This window comes from Drosophila mojavensis, unplaced genomic scaffold (assembly GCF_018153725.1).
Source record: "Drosophila mojavensis isolate 15081-1352.22 unplaced genomic scaffold, ASM1815372v1 contig_74, whole genome shotgun sequence".
NCBI classification, from domain to species: Eukaryota; Metazoa; Arthropoda; class Insecta; order Diptera; family Drosophilidae; genus Drosophila; species Drosophila mojavensis.
In genome coordinates this window covers 24,398,444-24,418,707 of record NW_025318899.1, presented here as the reverse complement: position 1 = coordinate 24,418,707, position 20,264 = coordinate 24,398,444, and the positions used below count along the sequence as shown (strand labels likewise).

General features: G+C 39.1%; 1 protein-coding gene across 2 annotated transcripts; it reads right to left on the bottom strand.

The window, feature by feature from the left end:
• Positions 1–5,683: 5,683 nt before the first annotated feature.
• Positions 5,684–18,621, bottom strand: LOC6583510 (protein spaetzle 5). 2 transcript variants are annotated; one of them, XM_032731438.2, is made up of 7 exons: positions 18,123–18,621; positions 11,178–11,443; positions 11,008–11,111; positions 10,881–10,931; positions 8,731–8,991; positions 8,117–8,677; positions 5,684–6,099 (listed from the first exon to the last, which is right to left on the bottom strand). In XM_032731438.2, the coding sequence occupies exons 2-7, from the start codon at positions 11,259–11,261 to the stop codon at positions 5,931–5,933; spliced, it is 1,230 nt and encodes a 409-aa protein (XP_032587329.2). In that variant the 5' UTR covers positions 11,262–11,443; positions 18,123–18,621; the 3' UTR covers positions 5,684–5,930. The 2 variants fall into 2 exon arrangements, with proteins under 2 accessions (XP_032587329.2, XP_043865892.1); XM_044009957.1 differs by having other exon boundaries at positions 11,178–11,325.
• Positions 18,622–20,264: the final 1,643 nt, after the last annotated feature.

Genomic DNA, 20,264 nt, shown 5'->3' with positions numbered 1-20,264 from the left:
TCATAAATAAACATTTCTCGACCTGCTATATTCTGTGAATTCGAAGTATATAATTTTGCAGACCATAGATTTAGTAGTGGAAGTAATTCAAATTTATATTACACAATATGCATATACAAAATTTTGTTATTTAGATGAAACATCAAAATAAAATGTAGTCAAATATGCATTATCATTAATATTTGAAAGATATATTTGCCCGATACAAAATGTAAATATTGACATAATAAGTTTAACGTTGAAAACAATTAAAATGTAAAAATGAAAAGCCATAACAAACAAAATATTTATAATTCAAATTAAAATTCTTTTGATTTTTGTTGATTTATCTGGTTTTATGATATAAATTATGAGTTTGTTCTAGTACTTATGTCTGTTGTAGATATTTTGTAATGTTATTGATTTTCTTTGTAATGTATTTTGTATGGTTTTTTTTTTGTTATTATTAAGTCCAATTAGCAAGTGGAATCTTTGGATTTTGTTATGATTGAGCTACATATATTATCTTATTATATGACAATCTTATTAAATCTAAGCTGCATTTGAGTTCTTGATTCGTTTAGTTTATAATAAGTAATAAGGAATTAATTAAAATAATAATTATATTATAATGTAAAAAGTATAAACATTATAATTATATTTATTTACCATTTATTAAAAACCGGATTTTTAATAGTTTCCTAAAAAAAATGATTCTCTACATAAATTTAAAAAAAATTACTATATTTTATATAATATAAAATTTATTTTTTACTGTTCAGCTGCTCAAGTCGAGTCACCCTGTTGTTGTCACTAGTTGCGTAGTGTTGGATTGCAACCTTCGATCGGCAACTCATACCAGCGCTCAAGCTTGTTGCTTGCCGTCGCAGTTGTTGCTTGCTGTCTTGTGTCCTGGTTCAAACAAGTCCTGCACAAACACACACACTCACATATATACACACGCACATGCAGAGCTATACATAAACAGCTGCATTTGCTCTATGCTGACAAACACACACACACAGCCATAAAGACACATAAACACGAACATGCGGCGTTTGAAGTAGGTTTTGTTGTTGTTGTTGTTGCTGCCGCTGCCGCTGCCGCAACGTCCTCTGTACAGTTGTTGTTCCAATTAAAAATTTTTTTCCCTAGTTTCGCGCGTACAATGCGAACTTGCAATCTATGAGCCATGCAACAGCAACAGCAACAGCAGCGGCAGCGGCAGCGGCAGCAGCAGCGGCTAGAGCGACGAGCGAATACTTTCTGGTTTTATTTCGCTGTTGCCGCTGTGCTCGTTTCTGTGTGAAGCCTGGACCTTGTGGGCGTAACATCATGTGTGTGTGTGTGTGTGTGAGTTCTATATCCTTGCTGGCATTGCACTGGCTGTTGTGGGATTTTTGGTACAATTTGCCTTCTTATTTCACTTTTTTGCCAGCAGCTTTTGTAAAGAGCTGCGAGGGACAGAAAGAGACAGCGACAGCGAGAGAGAAGGAGGGAGGGTGGGCAATAGTAGGCGGAGGGTGGAGAGGGGAGAGAGCGGAGCGTCACGGTTCCTAGCTGTGGCACTGTTTCTCATCCTCATCCTGTTCCTGTTCTATATGTCAGTTGATTTCATTTCACTTTTTTTCGCCAAACTATTAGTTGAGCTTGTGCAAATGTGTTTGCGTGTGTGTTTATATGGGTGTGTGTGTGTGTGTGTGCGTGTAATTTCTGCTGCCAGTGCTTTTTCGGCCATGCAGTCTGCAGTTGTTGCTGTTGGTAGAAGCCTTTTGACGGCAGCGAAATGTGAATACGCGCCGGGCATAAGGATTTAGCTTTGGCGCTGCACAAAAAGGCAAGCAAAACCTTGACAGTTGCATTGTGGCATGGAAATTGGGAACAGGCAAATGTCGGTGGGAAGGCGGGAGGGCGTTGGGAACCTTTGCTTATTTGCATTGCGTAATGGAAAATCATCGTGGTACGCAACCCTTATCCTAATGCTTATCCTGGCCGAGGAACACTGACCTGTCCTACACACCGAAAATCACACAAGGTAAACACAGAAGGCACACACACAGCGAGAGAGCGAAGGAAAGAGAAAGAGAAAGATAGAGAAAGAGGGAGAGAGAGAGAGTTACGCACGCTGGCTAAGAAATTGCTCGTTGAGTTACATCTGCACAAACAGAAGACGCAGCCGTCGTCGTGGGTAAGGGGCGTGCAACTGCAACGTCTGCTGCCCCTGCTGCTGCTGCTGCTGCTGCTGCTGGCGTCGTATTGGTCTGTGGCATTGCCTTTGACTTTGCCACTTTGCCGTTTGATTGCGCTGCAGCGGTGAGCGAAACTTTGGCCGGGCTGCAAGAAGTTGTGCGTGCCACAAAGTTACTTAAGCGATTCGAATGTACATATGTCTGTGTGAGTGTATGTCTGTATGCGTGTCCTTTGTCAGGCAACAAAGGACATTCACATTGCAGCAGCAGCAGCAGCAGCAGCAACGCGAACAACAACTACGATAAAGTATCTGACAGTTGCAGCTACGTATTTGAAAAATGAAAGAAATGCGCGCGCGTTTCGCAAAAATGCAAAATAAAGAGGAAGCACAGCAGGCGACGGCTTTAAAGTTCGCAAGGTCGAACATTGAATACCTTGCATGAAAAACAACAAAAAATTGAACTTGCTCAAACTTTTAGCTGTATTATAGTTAAAGTTTAGCAGCTGAAGACTCTTGCTTACATTGCTGTAGCCCTAATTTATTTATTCAAGCTTCGAATAGCGAATGGGCTCCATTTAGTGAGGGTATAAACAGCAGGCGATGGCAACAACTTTACCGCAAGCAGCAAGACACAGCAGCAAAAGTTCTGACAGTGTTGCCGTGCCTGATAACTGTGGCTGAAGCTGAAGCTGAAGCTGAAACTAAAGTGGAAGTTGGAGTTGAAGTTGAATGCACGCGAGTCATGCCCTGGCATCGCCATCAAGGACCCATCCGGTGTGTGTGTGTCCTGCGAAAAGAAGTAGCCGAAGAGATAGCGAGGAGAGAGAGAGAGAGTGAGAAAGGGAGAGAGAGCGCGAGATCTTTCAGCTATGAAAGTGCGGCACAAATGCACGTAATACGAGCAACACAAGCCAAATGCATTAACAGCAAACAGCCAACAGCAACAGCAGCACACACACATACATATATATATTTATATATACACATATATATATACACACAAGTATATTCTCATATATATTTTTTATTTGTTCCATTACAGCCCTGCTGCTGCTATTGTTGTTGTTGTCGTTGTTGTTGCTGCAGTTGTTGTTGCTGTCGTACGAGTTTTGAGTTTTCCGAAATCATGAAAGGAGCAGATGTTAAATTTTTATACACAACGCAGCGGCTGCCTTTGCTGCCCGCGTCGACTGCGCAGTTGCTGTCGCTGCTGCTGTTGCTGCATTATTACCCGCTGCTGCTGTTGTTGTTGTTGCTGTTGCTGTTGCTGTTGCTGCTTCCTTTGCTCTGTGAGCTCGTTTCGAGGTAGCCGCAGCACTTTTTGCTTTGCCACAAAACTTCAGCTGCTCCGCGTTGGACTTGGACTTGGCTCTAGACTACAACGGAGCGCGGAGAGCAGAGAGCAGAGAGCAGAACTTCTGCAGCTTATGTTGTTCAGCAGTCAGAGTTTTGGCTTAGATTTACTTGATGTTCTGGCAGCTGTTGAGCATATTTCTCAAATATCTTTCAACGTTGCAGTTTAATTGTCGCAATTGCTGGCTTCGTCGCATCCCTTCTGCCCGTTCAGCCATTACCTGATTTGTCAATGTCCTGTCGTCCTTATACCCGACCTTTACCTGGCTGGGCACGACGCTCCGCTGCGTATTGGAACAATAGTTTTTCATTTCGTGATGCTAATCATTGCTAAAACTCACTGCGCACGCACACACACGCACATACATGAACATCATCTCATTTCAAATTAACCCTCATGCACACACATACACACACACTTTCACACTAACACACATTTATGAAGGCAACGCACAGTGGGTGGGTATGTCCGACTGCATTGTGCCCAGAACAGGTAAGCGAATTAGAATCGATCGAGGCTATTGCACCTTGTGTCCACATTGTGCTGCCATCAAACTCCATTGCGAAACTATAGGGTATATAGAGTTATATATGACAATAATATTATAATAAAGATGGTTTACATTTAATTGCTATCGATTTCTTTATGTTTATTATACAATTTATTTGAATTGTATATTCTTTTAATTTCAAATTTAAATCTTGTTTTGATGTCATTGCATAGAAAACTTACATACTTACATACATACTTAAAGCAAACTTAGCCTGCTCACGCTGTAGATAGTCGCAAGTTCTTCCGTCTGTTATATACTAAACAAATCATATTAAATTAAACTTTATATAAATATATACAGTTATATATTGATATTTGTATATATTCTAGCATTGTTAGTTGATAGATATTGTTTAATGAAATCCGGTTATAAAGAGTTTCAAGGGACCGTCGTAATAACCGGAAGACGCTATAACTATATAATATAGCCGCAATATAGCCGGATTCTACTGTATTTCAGATATACTTTTTGTTAATTTATTAGACTCAAGCTCATTTATTTGTTGTGAAGTATACACGTTAATATATAAATATTTAAAGTGAACTATACTGTCATTATTACAGCACGAAATTTGACTCACGACTGAGCCAATTGAGTTGCTGGCATTGGACTATTTTCCATAGATCTCTAGACTTCGAGTGCGTACGGGATGGCTTTGTGTAAAAAATACACAGATACTTGTGCCACCGTCCGCTTTCACCCGAGTCCCCGCTCTCCAGCCCTTTTCCATCCTGACAGGCATCAATCGATGCATGCTGCCAGCTCTTCCACTGCCCTTCCGACTGCAGTAGGAATGAGCCAACGATAGGGATTGGGATTTCGATTCCGTTTTGCGCGTGACACCTGATGATATTTTACGATTATTGTTTTTGGATTTATGAAATGTAATTCCAATTGCAGCAGGTGCTCTCTCATTTAGTTATTGTTGTGTTTATCTTCGTTGTTGTAGCTGTTCTTGTTGTTGTTGCACACATTTTGTTATTTTGCAATCATTATTAAATTGCTGCAGACCGAAAATTCCATTAAATGGAAAACCGCATATCGAAATTGCTGCATGCCCAAGGCTCAATCAACTAATGGTTGATTAGAACTCGGGCTCCATGTACTTTATTCAACGATATGAGACACTCAAAAAATAACTGTTATGCTAACAGGAAAAATTGATTAAGTGTTGTGAAAATATAAATTGAAATATCTCTACAAATAAAATTGATTATGTCAGAAATTACGGATGGAAAATTCCAATTGTTTAATATTGATGAGAATAAATTGTGACTTTGTAGGTTTCACCTTGCCCTAAGGATAACCGTCATTTCTTTGTTATTATTTATTTAAAAATATTCAAACTTAAGAAGTAATTGAAATAAGTGCAGTTTTTATTAGAGGTATAGAATTGTTATTTAAGGATTAGCTTTTTCTTAGTTTTTATATACAAACCATTTATGTAGATCATCCGAGTCAAACAAGATTTTCATTTTGAAAATGTTTTTTAATTATTTTGTTGGTTTATTGAAAATTAATTCCATTAGTTTGCCTTTGCTTTGATTTTACTAATTTTTTGTTTTTAAATTAAATGTAAAACTACACTAAATGCATGTGTGTGTGCTTGGGCGTGTGTGTGGGTATGCATATGACAGTGTGCATGTGTGTGTGCTTGTTTAAAATTTAATTATCAATTATTTGCTGCAAAAATCGTGTTCATATCGAATTTCAATACTCGATACAGTGAATGGCTACTCGGATGTGTGAATAGGATTCGCTCTGTCGCTCTCGCTGTCGCTGTCGCTGTTGTTGTTGCTATCTCTGTCGTCGTTGTGCATCTGGCTCCTGCTACGTAGTACGTACGTGGCTGCCTAATTGGCGGCTATAGTGCAGACACAGCAACTGGGAAACCAGAACGTGTCCGTGTAGAGATTTTGGCCGTTGCCCTGAAGCGCTATTAAACGTTTTTGTACAAACTTCTGCTCGCACCTGGAATTGTAGCCATTGGGCAGATCGCACAGGTTCGAGCATGTGTTTGAGCTGAAAGAGATAGATTGATAGGGGGAGAAGGGAATTATATAACAGCGGAAACAGCGCCAAATGCCAAACAGACAAAAAATAAACAACTTTACGAAATTTAGCTGCGAGCTGCACCCATAAATATGCCCAAGAAGACGAAGAATAACATAAAGGAAGAGGAAGGGGAAGGGGAAGGGGAAGGGGAAGGAGAAGAGGCGGTAGCGCCGGCTGCAAAGTTGAAAGTTTAACGAACTTGTTAAAACGGGAATCGTGCGTAATTGATAAAGAGTTGAGCTAAGGCTAAAGCAACGGTACTTAGAGACTGTGTCCCTGCCAGCTGTTGCTGCTGCTGCTCCTGCTGCGCCTGTTGCTGCATCGTCCGACGATTTACGTCCAGCTACCTATTTGGTTAAGCAAATTGTGTGCTAAGTGCTGCTCTCACATGTGGGAAAGGGTCAGGGGACGGGGCGGGGTGTGGGCATAGGGCATGCGAGTGTGTGCATCTAGGCCGGCAGGCAGGCGACAAATGACAAACAATTTGGACATACATCGAGCGACCCCAGCAGGGGCAGTTGCTCTCACACATTCGCTCATCCTGCGTCCCCTCAGCTGGTCTCGTTGCACTGGCTGCAGCTACTCGAATTGTTCCTCATCCGAGGTCTCTCGTCACCCTATATTTACCTCTGTTTGCGCTTTTTTCCGAAGGTTTTCGAGTAGCGCACGCATAAAACAGATGCAGAGGCAGTTGCCCTTGGTCGAGGGGGACACGAATAACGAGGAACGAGGAACGAGGAATGAGTAACGAGAACACCGGCCGCTGGTTGGTTAATCTTGGCATTTTTTCGGGGTGTTATAATTCGTTTAGCTGCAATTATGACACAAAACCCAAACGTAACCGTGCACATACCCATGCTCGTGGGTTACTTGCTGCTGCACTTCTGCCCACGTGCCCAAGCCCAAGCAGCGCATAGGCTTCCCCTAACAACCAGTCCGGTCCGGCCAAACGAAAAGGGGAACACTTATTGATATGGAACGCTGTCCTGCTGTGTGTTTGTGTCTAGCCCGGAGCGAGAGGGGCCCTAAGCACTGATTGCAAGTGCTGAGTGGGTTTTTTAACAATTAATTCATTAATTGAAAGCAACAGTACAAGTCAATAGGCGTAAACATTATATAAACGATTAATCTGAGATCACACGGTAGTTACCCTTACATATTTCTACTATATATTTATATAAAAAAAGCTAATTATCGTGTTTGAACAATGATAAAACCACTCAATTGTTACAACTACTCAAATGTATTTTAGGCAAGTAAGCTCTAGTTGGCAGCTAACTATCGAGAAACTCAATATGTATATAAATATAGAAGTATATAAATATATAAATATATCCATACATCATATTTATTCTATTGAATATCATTTTATAAAAGTGACTGCTTGTTTACAATTTGCCATAGTTCGCCACATTTGGGGCAAGTAACCCAAAACTATGGAAAAATGGAATATGCCTGAAATTCGTGAAAGCCCATATGACAAATATTGGGACAATAACTTTGAAAATATACTTGATATAAATTTATAGCTAATACAAAAAATGGGAAAAGTTACAGATTGTTGGAAATAAACAAACGAACTACGCGTGAAAAACGACAAGGCTCTAGCTCTTCAAGAATACTACGGAATACAGAAAAGCGGACTGAGCTTGTCTCCCTGAACTGCAATATATATACTTGATGGGATCTGACAAGTCTGCTGCTGTCTGCTACATATAATTAAGAAAATCATTTTATGTTCTGGATTAGTCCTATTGGACTAAAGTAGACACAACCAAGCAGTGCACAATCAATGTAAAGTAGTTGTAAAACGGTGAACTGCTTGTGGCTCAACAAGCAGTTCTTGCACTTAGCATAAACACAAACCACAAATGCAATGGGAAAAGATACGAAAATACGCATGTAAAGACGACACCTAATTGGATCTGTTTACCAATTGATTCAACTTGGCTATATTAGAGTTTATGTGCGATTAGGTACTTACGCACAAAGCTCCGCCTTGACCATCTGACGTGCGGTGTTCTCCTCGTTTACGACAAACATCCAATTGCCCCGGGAATTGAGAGCAGCTTGCGGTGTTATGAACTGCGATGTCGTTTCACAAAGTGTGGAACGCGACGGACTTTGTCGTTTGATTCGGGATTTGTCCGTATGTTTTGTATTGCTGTTGTTGTCGCTGACGCCCACAATATCTAAGAGATCCATGTTTAGCGATACATCACGCATGCTGCGTTTATGCTGCTCCTCCCGCTCCTCCTCCTTATCCTTCTTCCGCTCTACCTCCTGCTGTTCGCTCGCCTCCTTTACCATTTTCACGGCCTGCTCCTTAAGCTGCTGCATCTCTGACTGATCTGCCTGAATGGCCTTCTGCTTAAGACTCAAGTCGCGCACGATACGCTTCAACCAGAGCGTCGCATTGTAGGGCGTCTTGCCATTGCTGTAGTACAAATGCCTCGTTCCAGTGCCGGATCCAGACTGTCCGCCGTGTTGCTGACCGCCCGTGCGAAAGCCCCCACGATTGCCCGACGAGGTGTACAGTAGGTACCTGCAGTGGAAAAGAGAGTTAGGATCATTTGGGGAGCTGCAGCAGCTACTCACGTGGGCGCATCTGTTGTGGGGTTGGCTGCGAAGAGAGAATTGCCTGCACCGCCGTGTGGCACACCGCCAAAGGGCGTCTGATAGCTGTAGCCGTTGAAGTCTTGCCCGTTAGCAAACTCGCGCTGCGGAAATATGGACTTCGGGTCGTAGAACACGGGCGTGTCCGACCAAGCAACGGCCGAGAATTCCTCCCAGGTCTCGTCGACCAGCAAAGAGGCCGCCTCGTAGCCCCACTTGCGTACGAGACTCTTAATGAGATATCTGCAAAGACGAGACACAATGAGAGTGAAGCTGAAGTTGTTACCCAAGTGATGTAAGAGATTGTTTCGAGTAGATTTCGCCGTGATCCCCCCTCCCATCCCATTCCATCCCATCCCTTGACATGGGAATGTGCTGCGAAAGTGGAATACCATGCCACTTGTCGACATCGCCCAATTGGCTTGCGCAACAAGCCGACGAGCAGACAGCGGGAGTTGCGGACAGACAAATACCCGAAAGCGTGCCACGCCCCTGCTCACTGCTGTTAAATCATAATTAATATTGCAGCCAGACAATGGGTTAGGCTAAATAGTATTATTCACTTATATTCACGTCGACTGCACCGCATGCGTGTCACGTGCCACAATATGTGTCACATGCAGAGGTGAAAACGGGCTGTGGCTTTTCCCCACTCGAAGTGTTTTTCTGTTTTCGTTGTTATTATTTTTCAGAATTATGCAACATCCGAATTCCGTAGGCCTCATAAAATGACTACTTAATTGCTGAGACGGCGCCAAATGGTGGCCTCACCCGGGGTCTGCCTTATCATTGTCATTGTCATTAGCATTAACATTACTATTATCATTATTAGTATCATTATCATTGCGTGCAGGGGCAGCAACTCACTCACACTTTTTCAAATCGAAGAAATTATCTAAAAATAGCCAAACAAATGGAAGAGCAGGCAGAAATTCAAATCAACTAACAATCCATATAAATGAGCATATGAAATACAAATTTGAATGCAGACCTAACGAAGTTCAAACACTCTTAATTGCCATAGACCATGTTGACTTTTAGTATGCTCTTTTCTGTATTGTAAACAAAATGCCTATTATTTTTTTTTTTACTTCTTTTTTTATGTAAAATTCATTACTTTTATCTATCTCTAACAGTTAAGGAAAAAAAGAAAAAATAAATATTATAAATATTTTATTAAACCCATACATATATTTTAATAATATTAACAATAATAATAATCATAAATAATATTTTGATTGACAAAAATGTGTTTTATTTTGCGAAAAATCTTTTATTTTTCAAGAACTGTACTACGTGAATGAATATGAAACTATCATATTTCAATTAGTTTCATCCGGCTGACAAACCATGTAATGTAATTAGAACAGGGGATAACTATATAAATATGGAAAAATATTTTGTCAGCTATTAGGACTTAATCGAAACACATATGGAAAAATAAATTCTCTGCTGATAATAAACTACTGAAAAGTAATCGAAATATGGACTCTGTGGCCAATCAGTCATATCGCATAGCCATAATACCTCACACACTATACTATGTATATACATGCTTAATTATTCAAAGAGGCATTCATAAATATTCGAGAAGCACGCGGCGCGTCGTCACAGACAAAGTGTCTTGAACTGTCAATTCAAGTTTATTGGGTCAAGGAGCTCCGCCAGCTGGTCGAGTCGAGCAGCAACAGCCACAGGCTAGAAGCAGATCCACCAGAGAGAGACAGACAGAGAGAGGGGGAGAAGACAGCAGCCAGAGCATCTTCGAGTTTGCGTTGTCGTCGCGGAACTATCGACTAGCAGCTAGCAACTGTCGGCTAACAGGTCTCTAGGTATACGTCTATAAGTGTATATGGGCTTATGGGTATATGGGTTTATTGGTATACGGGCATATGGGCATACTAGTATTCAGAGTAGAGACGCGTGTGGTATATGCAAAAACGAGTTTCTGGTTTCTGTGCGAGATCGTTTGAATTCGATTTGGCGCGGGCAGTGAGTGTGTGTGTTGGCCAAACATTTGTTTGAAATGCATTTGCATGTGATTTTGTTTGCTGGCAACCGATTCTGTGTGACTTTGAAGAGCGGACATTAAGCGTGTTATTTATGTGGGCCATTTGGCTCGCTCAACTTACGTGGGATAGTTAGCGACGTGCTCGCAGTAGGTTTTGCCGGGCCTGGCGCAGCTGTAGCAGAGAAGAAACAGAATTAATTTAATCATTTAAATTTACTAAGTTATACAGATGGAGTGACTGAACTTACTTGGGTGTCTGTCCCGGCGGCGCTGGCAGGAATTGGCAAGGCGGCGCGCCGTATAGGCCGCATGAGGGGGGCGTGCTGAACGCTGCTGAGATACAAGCTAATATCTGAAAGGGGCGTGTGGCTCAGACCGGGTGCCGGCGACTGTGAATGAATGCATTGTGAATACTCACCACATGGGATAGGAGAATACCCCCATAACTACTAGAAGTGCGGAGACCGAGACGGAGACTGATACGTTTAATACTCTTTGTCATTGTCAATTCATTCGTCGTTGGGCTTTGCGTCGGCGATTTGCATTTGTATTTGCGATTCCGTTGCCTAAGATACACAAAGAGTTGATTTCAATTGAGTCGAATGTGTTTGGGCAGCGACGTGATGCGTGATGTCAGTTTTGCCCGATGAGCTGAAAGTGCCCAAAGAGTGTCCGCAATGATCGCTGGAGAAATTGCAATAAATCACCTAAGTATGCATGTACGATTCGATTATGCCAAGTAAACAATTCATTTCATCCGATTATCTATTTACACAGTACGCACAATTGGACTAATGGACACCTCGTCAATTTGGGAATCTATTTGATTTGAATGTCAAATAGTTTTGTGTTCTATTGATAGAAGCTGCGGATTTATGTGATGTCATTTTATATAATTAAAAAAATTTGATATTAAATATATATATCGAATATCAAATATATTCTTCTGTAAACTACATAAATTATGGGAAACTCCAATATCAATTAGTATAATTGAAACATCTTAGATTTTTAGCTATTCACGAACAAGATTTCATGTAAACATGGAATCAGGAATATTTTCAAGTTATATATATAATATTTAATATTTCATTTAGTTCACACAGATTATTAATATATTATATTTATTATATATTAATATAATATAATATTTATATTTATATTATTCTAAAAATTGCAGCCTACGGGATCGTGTAAAATTGTGCCCTTTATAAAGTCCACTGGCTAAATTCCTCAGCAATTGAGCTAGCAAGAACTTTAACTGACCATAAGAACACAATTCTAGACTACGCCACAGAGGCGGGCTTGAAAGAGTCAAGAGCACTCTCACCGGATGGTTTACATCAATGTTCAGTTCAATAATTAAACATCTAAGAGTGCTGCTTTTGAGACGCCTGAACCCTTCGACAGATCTGATATTCCCATTATTTTATGCATACACAATAAACAATACAAATACGCAAAGGCAAGCGCTCTGCTCACTACGCAGTTGGCGCAGCTACTGCCTTTTGGGCCATGTTATGGGATCTTATTTGTTGAATAACCTTTCTTGTAAGTGGATTTTTCCAATAAAACTTACAGAAAGTTAACTTGATGGCGTTAGATGAATGAACAGTTCTATAGTATACTTTATTTTCGCGTTCTGTCCAAGCGATCGTCGCATTAGTTTATAGTTCATAGATCGATTCTTTCATCTAACTTATCTAAAGTACACAGTGTTTTATATTTTTCAACGCGAGTAATTATAAATTTTTTTAAACAAACTCGATCTGCGAACTGCCCGTTCATCCGATCCGTCTGGTTCGATCGCAGAACTTATAAGAGATAGGACTATATGGTTTTTATAGGTTCCAGTATAGTACATCTATAAAAACCATACAGTCTCTTTCTTTAATAAATTCGGAGATCGAAGCGGACGGTTGGGATGGACGGACAGGGCTAAATCGACGCAGTTTATCTGCCTTATACGGTTTTATTTAAGATATTTATATATGTGTATATACTTCACACTATTGTTAGTGTCCAGCAACTGGGCAAACAAAAATTTAAAAATTTATGCTATATGGAAAGCAATAAAAAAGTTTACAAAGTAAGAAATAAATAATATTTTTTATATTATTGATGGGCCATATCGGAATATAACTTCCCTTTAACATTGTTTTGCAAACAAAGTCGAAGAGTTTCCACACATTTTACTTGTCCAAATAGTCAGGCACTTAACAATTTGCTCAAGCGCTAATTACGTTCAAGCTGACATGTGGACTGTGGTGGGCGATGGTGGAGGGGGTAAGGGTGGTAGGCCTAAGCCTTAGGTTGAGTTGAGTTCAAGCCGAAGTTGAGGCAAACAACCCACAAAGCAATAAGCACTAAGTAAATTGCGAAAAATTGCTAAAAGTGAAAGCGATGTCGAGACGTTGCGACCCGAGCCGCGGGCCACCTGTGGCCTCTCAGCCCAAGACTCCGTTTGATCAAGTGCCAGCGCATTAGACAATGCCAACAGCCACGCCCACCATTAGCGATTTCAATTGTAATTGATGTTGGGTACTCGACACCTAATCGACGTGGGCGTTGCAATCAGAATCATAAAAGACGGCCTCCTGTCGGCTAATCTCAATAGTTATAAATTGATCTAGATGCCGAAATTATACGATAATTAACAATTACGGATGTAATTTAATGACATTTGAATGATAATGCGAAAATCTTTGACTAAATGGGGCCTCAATGTTATTTCAAGCATTCCTTATGGAGCTCAACTTGAGTGCGCCCGTATCAAATATTCATACCAAATTAATTTTCCAATCGCAGTCAAATCGTTCTGTAGATAGGTGTTAATTATAGATGCGATAGTAGTTTAAACAAATGTCAAAAATACAGTTCTTAGTCGAAAGCACTTCATTACTATCTCTCTTTATCAATCAACTTTCAAGATTCTCTTTGAAGACTCCAGTATCTCAGGAACGAAGAGGGAGTCGACTTTGGAATGTAAATTCGGATTAACTTAAGCTGAAAAATATATGGTGAATATATATGTTTCTACGCTCATTGCGGACATGTCAAATCGGGTAAAACTTGATATACACATTTAAAGTTATAAGCTAAATACAACATATCTTGAAATTATGTACTCTGTCGAATTTAGACATAATAATTATTATCCCAAACTTCGACTTGTTACATGTCTGCCTGCACCGGCTTTTTGAAAGCTTTATACATATAGCATATATCTTGAAATATTATTTAAGTTGTAAATAATATTTAGGATTAATCTCAATTTGGTGGGACGCCTTTCAAAAAATATCTATATACTTCCTTCATCTGGGCAAAGTTATTAGAGATAGCACGATAGCAAACTTCAGAATATTCGTCTTTTTACCCGAAATTTAGTAAGACCGACTTCATAATCTATTAAATATATTTCAATCATATTTCGGATTTGCTGCGCAAAGGTTTTATAATATGCAAATCTATCCATGTGGAGGACATAGACCATAGTTGATAATTTTGCCTTAAAGAAAGCTGTATCCAATTTATTTATACTTTACGATTTTTTTTAACATTATAATGAACTTAACTTCAAATATACCTACTTCAAATATACCTATAGTACAATTTAACTAACGTTTGAATCTGAATTCCGGTGAATCCGATTTATTTTTAAAACATTAGATATCTGTAATTAAATTATTATTATATTAATTTTGGGCATTTTCCCACTAGGGGTTGCATGTTAAGGAAAATAATCAATTGCAGATCTGATCAGAGCACGTTATGGAACAACAAAATAGCAACAGTAATAATAATAGCCATAAAACGAATAAAACGAAAAATCTAACTCACAATTTGAGGTATAGAAACAACCGTTACTAATTCAACGGCTACCGCAAATAAAATGATAATCATAATGTGTATAAATTCATAAAAGCTGAAAAGCTGTTCAAATCGAGAGCAAAGCACACACAATACAACACAATCGAACAGCATTTGAATGCCAGAAACCGGATTCGTGACCAGCGTATCTCCCAGTACCTGGTGTCATACATAGTTTTATTAAAACATACACACACACACACTAACACTCTGCTCTACAATTAGAATTAGACAAGAAAATTAATTGGAATTAAGTCGTGTCATTGCGTTTCAATGGAATGTGTTCAATAGAACTGGTTCTCGAATAGTGGGCACCTGCCGTGCAGCCGTGCTAGGATTTCCGGGATCGGCTGTCACTTTCGATTTCATAAATCAATCAACATTGGCACACACACACACACACGCATACGCGCATACACACACAAAAGCCTAGAGTCAGACATCACAACAAAAGCCCATAAAACTCAATGCGCAAATGAGCTTGGCAGCAGCGGCATTTGGGCTCTTTGCCATTTAGGCCATTTAGCGACGTTGTCGCCATCATCGGCAACTGCTAATGGAGCTGGCTCGACGCTTGACTCTCCACTCCCCGCTCTCCGCTCTCCATTCTCTGCTCTGCAGTCTCCAGTCTCAGGTCTAGAGTCTTTGCATTAGTACATAGTTACGCCCACGTTTATGGTATTTCCCCATGTTGCGCAGGCGCCGCGCAACACGGCCAATTCGTCAGCTCATAAATCATAAAAACAGTTTTCGTTCGTTATTTTTCTGGCTGCTGTTCAAAATGGTTTATGGCTTATTGGGCATTTGGCCATTTGCACGGCATTAACTCACATGGCCAAAATGCATTCAAATGACCGAGAAAACATTTTCGCTGACAATTAGCTGATTGCGAATCGCTCAATTGTCAAAGTCGTTCAGCTTTGTTGCAATGTGTTTGAAATTGCTTTCAATAAATTTATTATTGCTAACTAATTAAAATAAAATATTTGGCCAGTTTACGATTCAGTTAATTGATCTCTATTATATGTATGTCTGTATATATGCAGAATCGAATACAATTAATATTTATTGATTAGTTTCTTTCAACTTGAGTCTAGGCATCGGTTGACAACTCTATCAAGAATCTGTATATTCGCCTTAAAAACATTGTTTCAAAAATTTGAATTTGTCAATATAAAGCAAATCGAGGAAGCTATTGAACAAAAGACAGAGTTCCTCTGTGCATGATAAAAGACTTAGTTTAATTTGAATTTCAATTCAAAGTTTTTTTTTTTTTATGGGTTTCAAGATTCACACATTGAAAAGCAGCCAAAGCAGAGACTAAAGCCGCACAGATTGACTGAGTCAGTGATGCCAGCTAAGGTAGAAGATATTTTGCATCTGCATTAGAAGTAAGGTGTAACAAATATTAAATGAATGGGCTATATTTAAAATAAAGAAGATTTTGCAATAGTTTTACAATATATTTTTTTATTTTATTTTTATGAAAGGATTCTGAAAGTATTATATATAATCTGAACGTAATTCATGATTTCAATAGAGCACAAACAAATACAAGCATAGCTACAGCAGATTGGCTCAACAGACCTATGTATATAACTAGCCTGATTCATACGCTAAACTGTGAGTTAGTCAAACAAATCAAAAAATACTCGCAATAAAAACCACATAAAACTGAGGAAAAAACAAGTAAGAAAGCTCTAGTCGAGACTGCTCGACTACGAGATCCCCTGAACCCTTGGAGCAATAGATATTTCAATACTTTTTCGCGACTTTCAGCTTACACAAGAAACACGCACACACACACACACGCACGTACGCAAACACAGGCATACATACACACACACGCATACAGACACACATACACACACACACGCATACATACACAAACTCATACACACACACACATACACACACACATACACAAACACATACACACACAAGCAACCATGCATAAACACGCATGGGCTGCAGTGTGCGCTTACTATGAGAACTTAATTGTTTAATAACTTTTTTTATGGACGTACGATCTTCATGAAACTTTTAGATTATGATTATAACATGAATATGCATGTAATTGCCAAAGCACAAGTCTCTAGTATTTGAAATACGCTTTTTACAAAAGTGAGGGTGAGGGGGGTGAATTTAGAGGTGGGGGGTAAATTTTAACAAAAACCGAAATTGTATAAATTGCATATAAGCATACATTAAAAATTTGGAGACTCTAGCAATAAAGGTGTAGAAGATATAATTTTATAACTGGGTTTCGATAAGGGTTTTTATCGATAAAAAAATATCGAGATGAGTTATCGATTTTTAATGATAAACTTGATATGCGCGCTGTAATTACGGACATTTTAAAAAAAATTTGAAGTCTCTAGCTCTTATATCTTCTGAAATCGACGCGTTCATACATACGGACAGACGGACAGACGGACAGACGGACAGACGGACAGACAGACGGACAGGGCCAAATCAACTCAGCTCGTCACCCTGATCAAGAATATATATACTTTGTGGGGTCTGCCACGCCTCCTTCTCCCTGTTACATACATTTCAACAAAACCATTATACCCTGATTTCCCATTGAAAATGGGTTCAGGGTATAAACACACGCGATTAATTGCTGACGTCTTTATGCCCTTGTAGAGGGAAATCTGAAGCTCTGCTTGTCTCTTTTGTCAATTTTAAGATCTTTCGATGACGAACAGCACTCAATTTTTGTCACAGTCAAATCAGTGCAACCGTATTTTGGGTGCATTTACGACATATTTGGGTTTGGGTTCAGTCCCACGCCCACAGCTCGCTCTGTCGTGATTTTGAAATTCAACTCAATTTGTTTTGCTTTCACCCATCAATTTAGATCTTAATAAAACAGATTTAGCTTCATTTGACACTAATTTGGCAGCGTTTCAGCTGAGGTGCTACGCGAGTAGTTGGGAGAGACAATGGAGTGATATAGAGACCACATACTAAGTAGCAAATACCAAATACCAAATACCGAAAACCAAATACCGAATACCAGATACCAATACTAAAAAATCGCTTCATTATAATTTTTTAAGCATATATTTTATACTTGAGTATAGCTGAGAAATTAAGCACGACTTTTCAAGGCTGTTGATAGTTTTTTTTTTTTTTTTTAATTTTTTGGGGTTTCTTGTTGTTGTTTTTGTATTTGTTACTCTTGGTTGTTTTTTGTTTTTGGTTTCATAGACTCCATTTTATTTAATTTGCGTTGATCTTATTTTGTTTTTGTTTTCATTTTCATTCAACTTTTGAAGCAAGTGCTTCAAACTTTCCATAACACCTAAGCTGAAAAAAGCTCAATCAATAAATCAGTTTACTTTTGTTGTGTTCTATCTTAGACGAGTTTTTATACAGTTTTCGGATTATTCTGGCGGCAAGCACGAGGCAAATTGAACCTACATACATGAATACATATGCACAAAAAACAAAAACGAAAACAAAAAATCATTCATTAATTACTCACCTTTGCTTATTTATAAATAAAAATGAATTCAATGCTTGCGCTCATCAAAACAAAACTTATTATGGAGCTTTAGTTAATCAGAATAATTGGGTTTATCAAATCGAATCGACTTTTCACATAAACAATTTTCAAATTCGCACTGAACTCGAGCGATTTAGATCGCTGCTTGAAATCGAATTGAGCTCTTGTGTTTTTGTTGTTTTCTCTCCTGGTATTTGTTGTTGTTTCGATTTTGATTGTGGCTTTATTCAGTGTTGCGGCAAACAACTCAACGATGTTGTTCAATATGCGACTAATTACAAAAACTTTGCACGTTCGAGCGTAGAAAGGCAGACGCCAGTCAAAGATATCAATTTTGTTTTGTATTTTAATTTTTTGATTCAATTTCAGCTTCAATTTCGAATTCAGTTTAAACTCGATTTCAATTTCAATTTCAATTTTAATTTCGGCTTCAGTTTCGGTTTCCGTATCTCGCGGCCAGCCCAATCGTGGCTGCAGCTCGTTGCCAACTGAGCGCGCGCACCAAACTTGGCTTCAACTGCCGACCAGAGCAGCGCCCAACAGTGAGTCTATGACGCCGGCAGCGCTAGCAACCGCAGTGCCTAAAGTGAGAGAGTGATAGAGAGAGAGAGAGAGAGAGGAGGGCGAGTAAGAGTGAAAGAGAGGTCTTTGCTGTAGGCGCATGTACGGATCAACTCTGGCTGATCGATCGCTCAACCTCTGAACTTTTTGGCCAAGTGATTCATAGTGCATCATCTTGAGCATTTGGCCAAGTTGGCCAGCTAAACTCAGCTCTAGCTCCAGCTCCAGCTGAGGTAAAGACCGGAAGTTAATTAGCTGCCCAGCCAGTCATTCAAACAATAAACTGACTTTATTTTATTTATTGTCAATTTTTATTATTTGTTTTACATTGTCGCGAATATGCGAAACTGTAATAAAGTGAATTTATTTAAATTGTAAATTTACCATTATTGTTGCTGTTGTTTTCGTATTCATTTTGTTTTATTCTTCTTTTTTTGCTGACTGCCTTTGTTGTTGGCTGGCCATAGACACAATTCATTGTTAGCTGTTGCTTTTGATTTTTATGGCCAATGAAGGTTATTTCGGCTTTTATCTCCTTTATACATGTATCTCTGTATCTGTGTGTGTGTGTGTGTGATGTGTGTGTTGTTTGTTCATTGGTTGTTTGCTTGTTTTCTGGCTCTTTGGCTCTTTGGCAAATAGATCTTTGAATGCAAACATCGGTTTGTCAAGTCAGGCCCAAGCCTTCTTCTCTATAGCAACGCAAAAGGCGTTATTGTGGGAGGCCCCAACAAAGCTACAGTTATTGAATATAGCTCAGCAAACCATTTAAATCAATACCTTCCTTCTTACATAAAAAGTATGTTTATTAATTTCTACTATTGACTTCAAATACTCTCTCTCCCTCTTCCTCTCCCTTAGTTTTAAATGAACTAATTTAATTTGCTTAAATATATTGGGGTGATTGCCCAGAATCCGAAAATTTATTTCAATGGATAGGTGCAATTATAATATAATATACAAAAATATATATTGTATATATTTATAGTTAAATAATCCATTGAAAATTTAAATTAAAAATTTAATAATATTTGCATTCAAGTTTAAAGTATTTTCAAATTGCATAAAGTATCTAGTCTACTCGAATTACCGAATTACTTTTAGCATATTTAATTCCTATTCATATAAATATTCCTGTGGCAGTTTTGTTTAAACTTTAAGAACTTTGATTAGTTAACTTGTTAGTTAGTATATTTGCACATTATTTTACAGTTATATACAATTTGGCTTTGTTGCTTCAACTTTCACAAGACTCGATAGAGCAATGGACGTTGACCTAGGCTGTGTGTGCGACTACGGCTGTATCGAGAAATACGGAAAAACCCTGGCAGTTGGATGGCTCACGCGATCTTCGTTCGGCTATTTGGTGCTTTTTATCGAAAATGGTTTTTAATGCGTTTTTAAGTCAAATTAGTGACTTCATCAGCTCAGGGCTTGTCTTTCTTCTTGGCTGAATGCTCAGTCGGCGCAGCTGCCCGGTATCACTTAAGCTGCCCATTAATCAAAAGCCCTGCGCCATGTATCGATGTATCGGGACCGCTTGCCAGAGACGTAACTTAT

What these genes read in the sequence shown, in the direction of transcription:
- LOC6583510 (XM_032731438.2), bottom strand. Translation starts at nt 11,261, where the DNA reads ATGACAAAGAGTATTAAACGTATCAGTCTCCGTCTCGGTCTCCGCACT. An exon ending in GTATTCTCCTATCCCATGTG is followed by an intron (nt 11,112 to 11,177) that starts GTGAGTATTCAC and finishes CGCCCCTTTCAG; the next exon opens with ATATTAGCTTGTATCTCAGC. An exon ending in GTCAAGGCGGAGCTTTGTGC is followed by an intron (nt 6,100 to 8,116) that starts GTAAGTACCTAA and finishes TATCTCTTTCAG; the next exon opens with CTCAAACACATGCTCGAACC.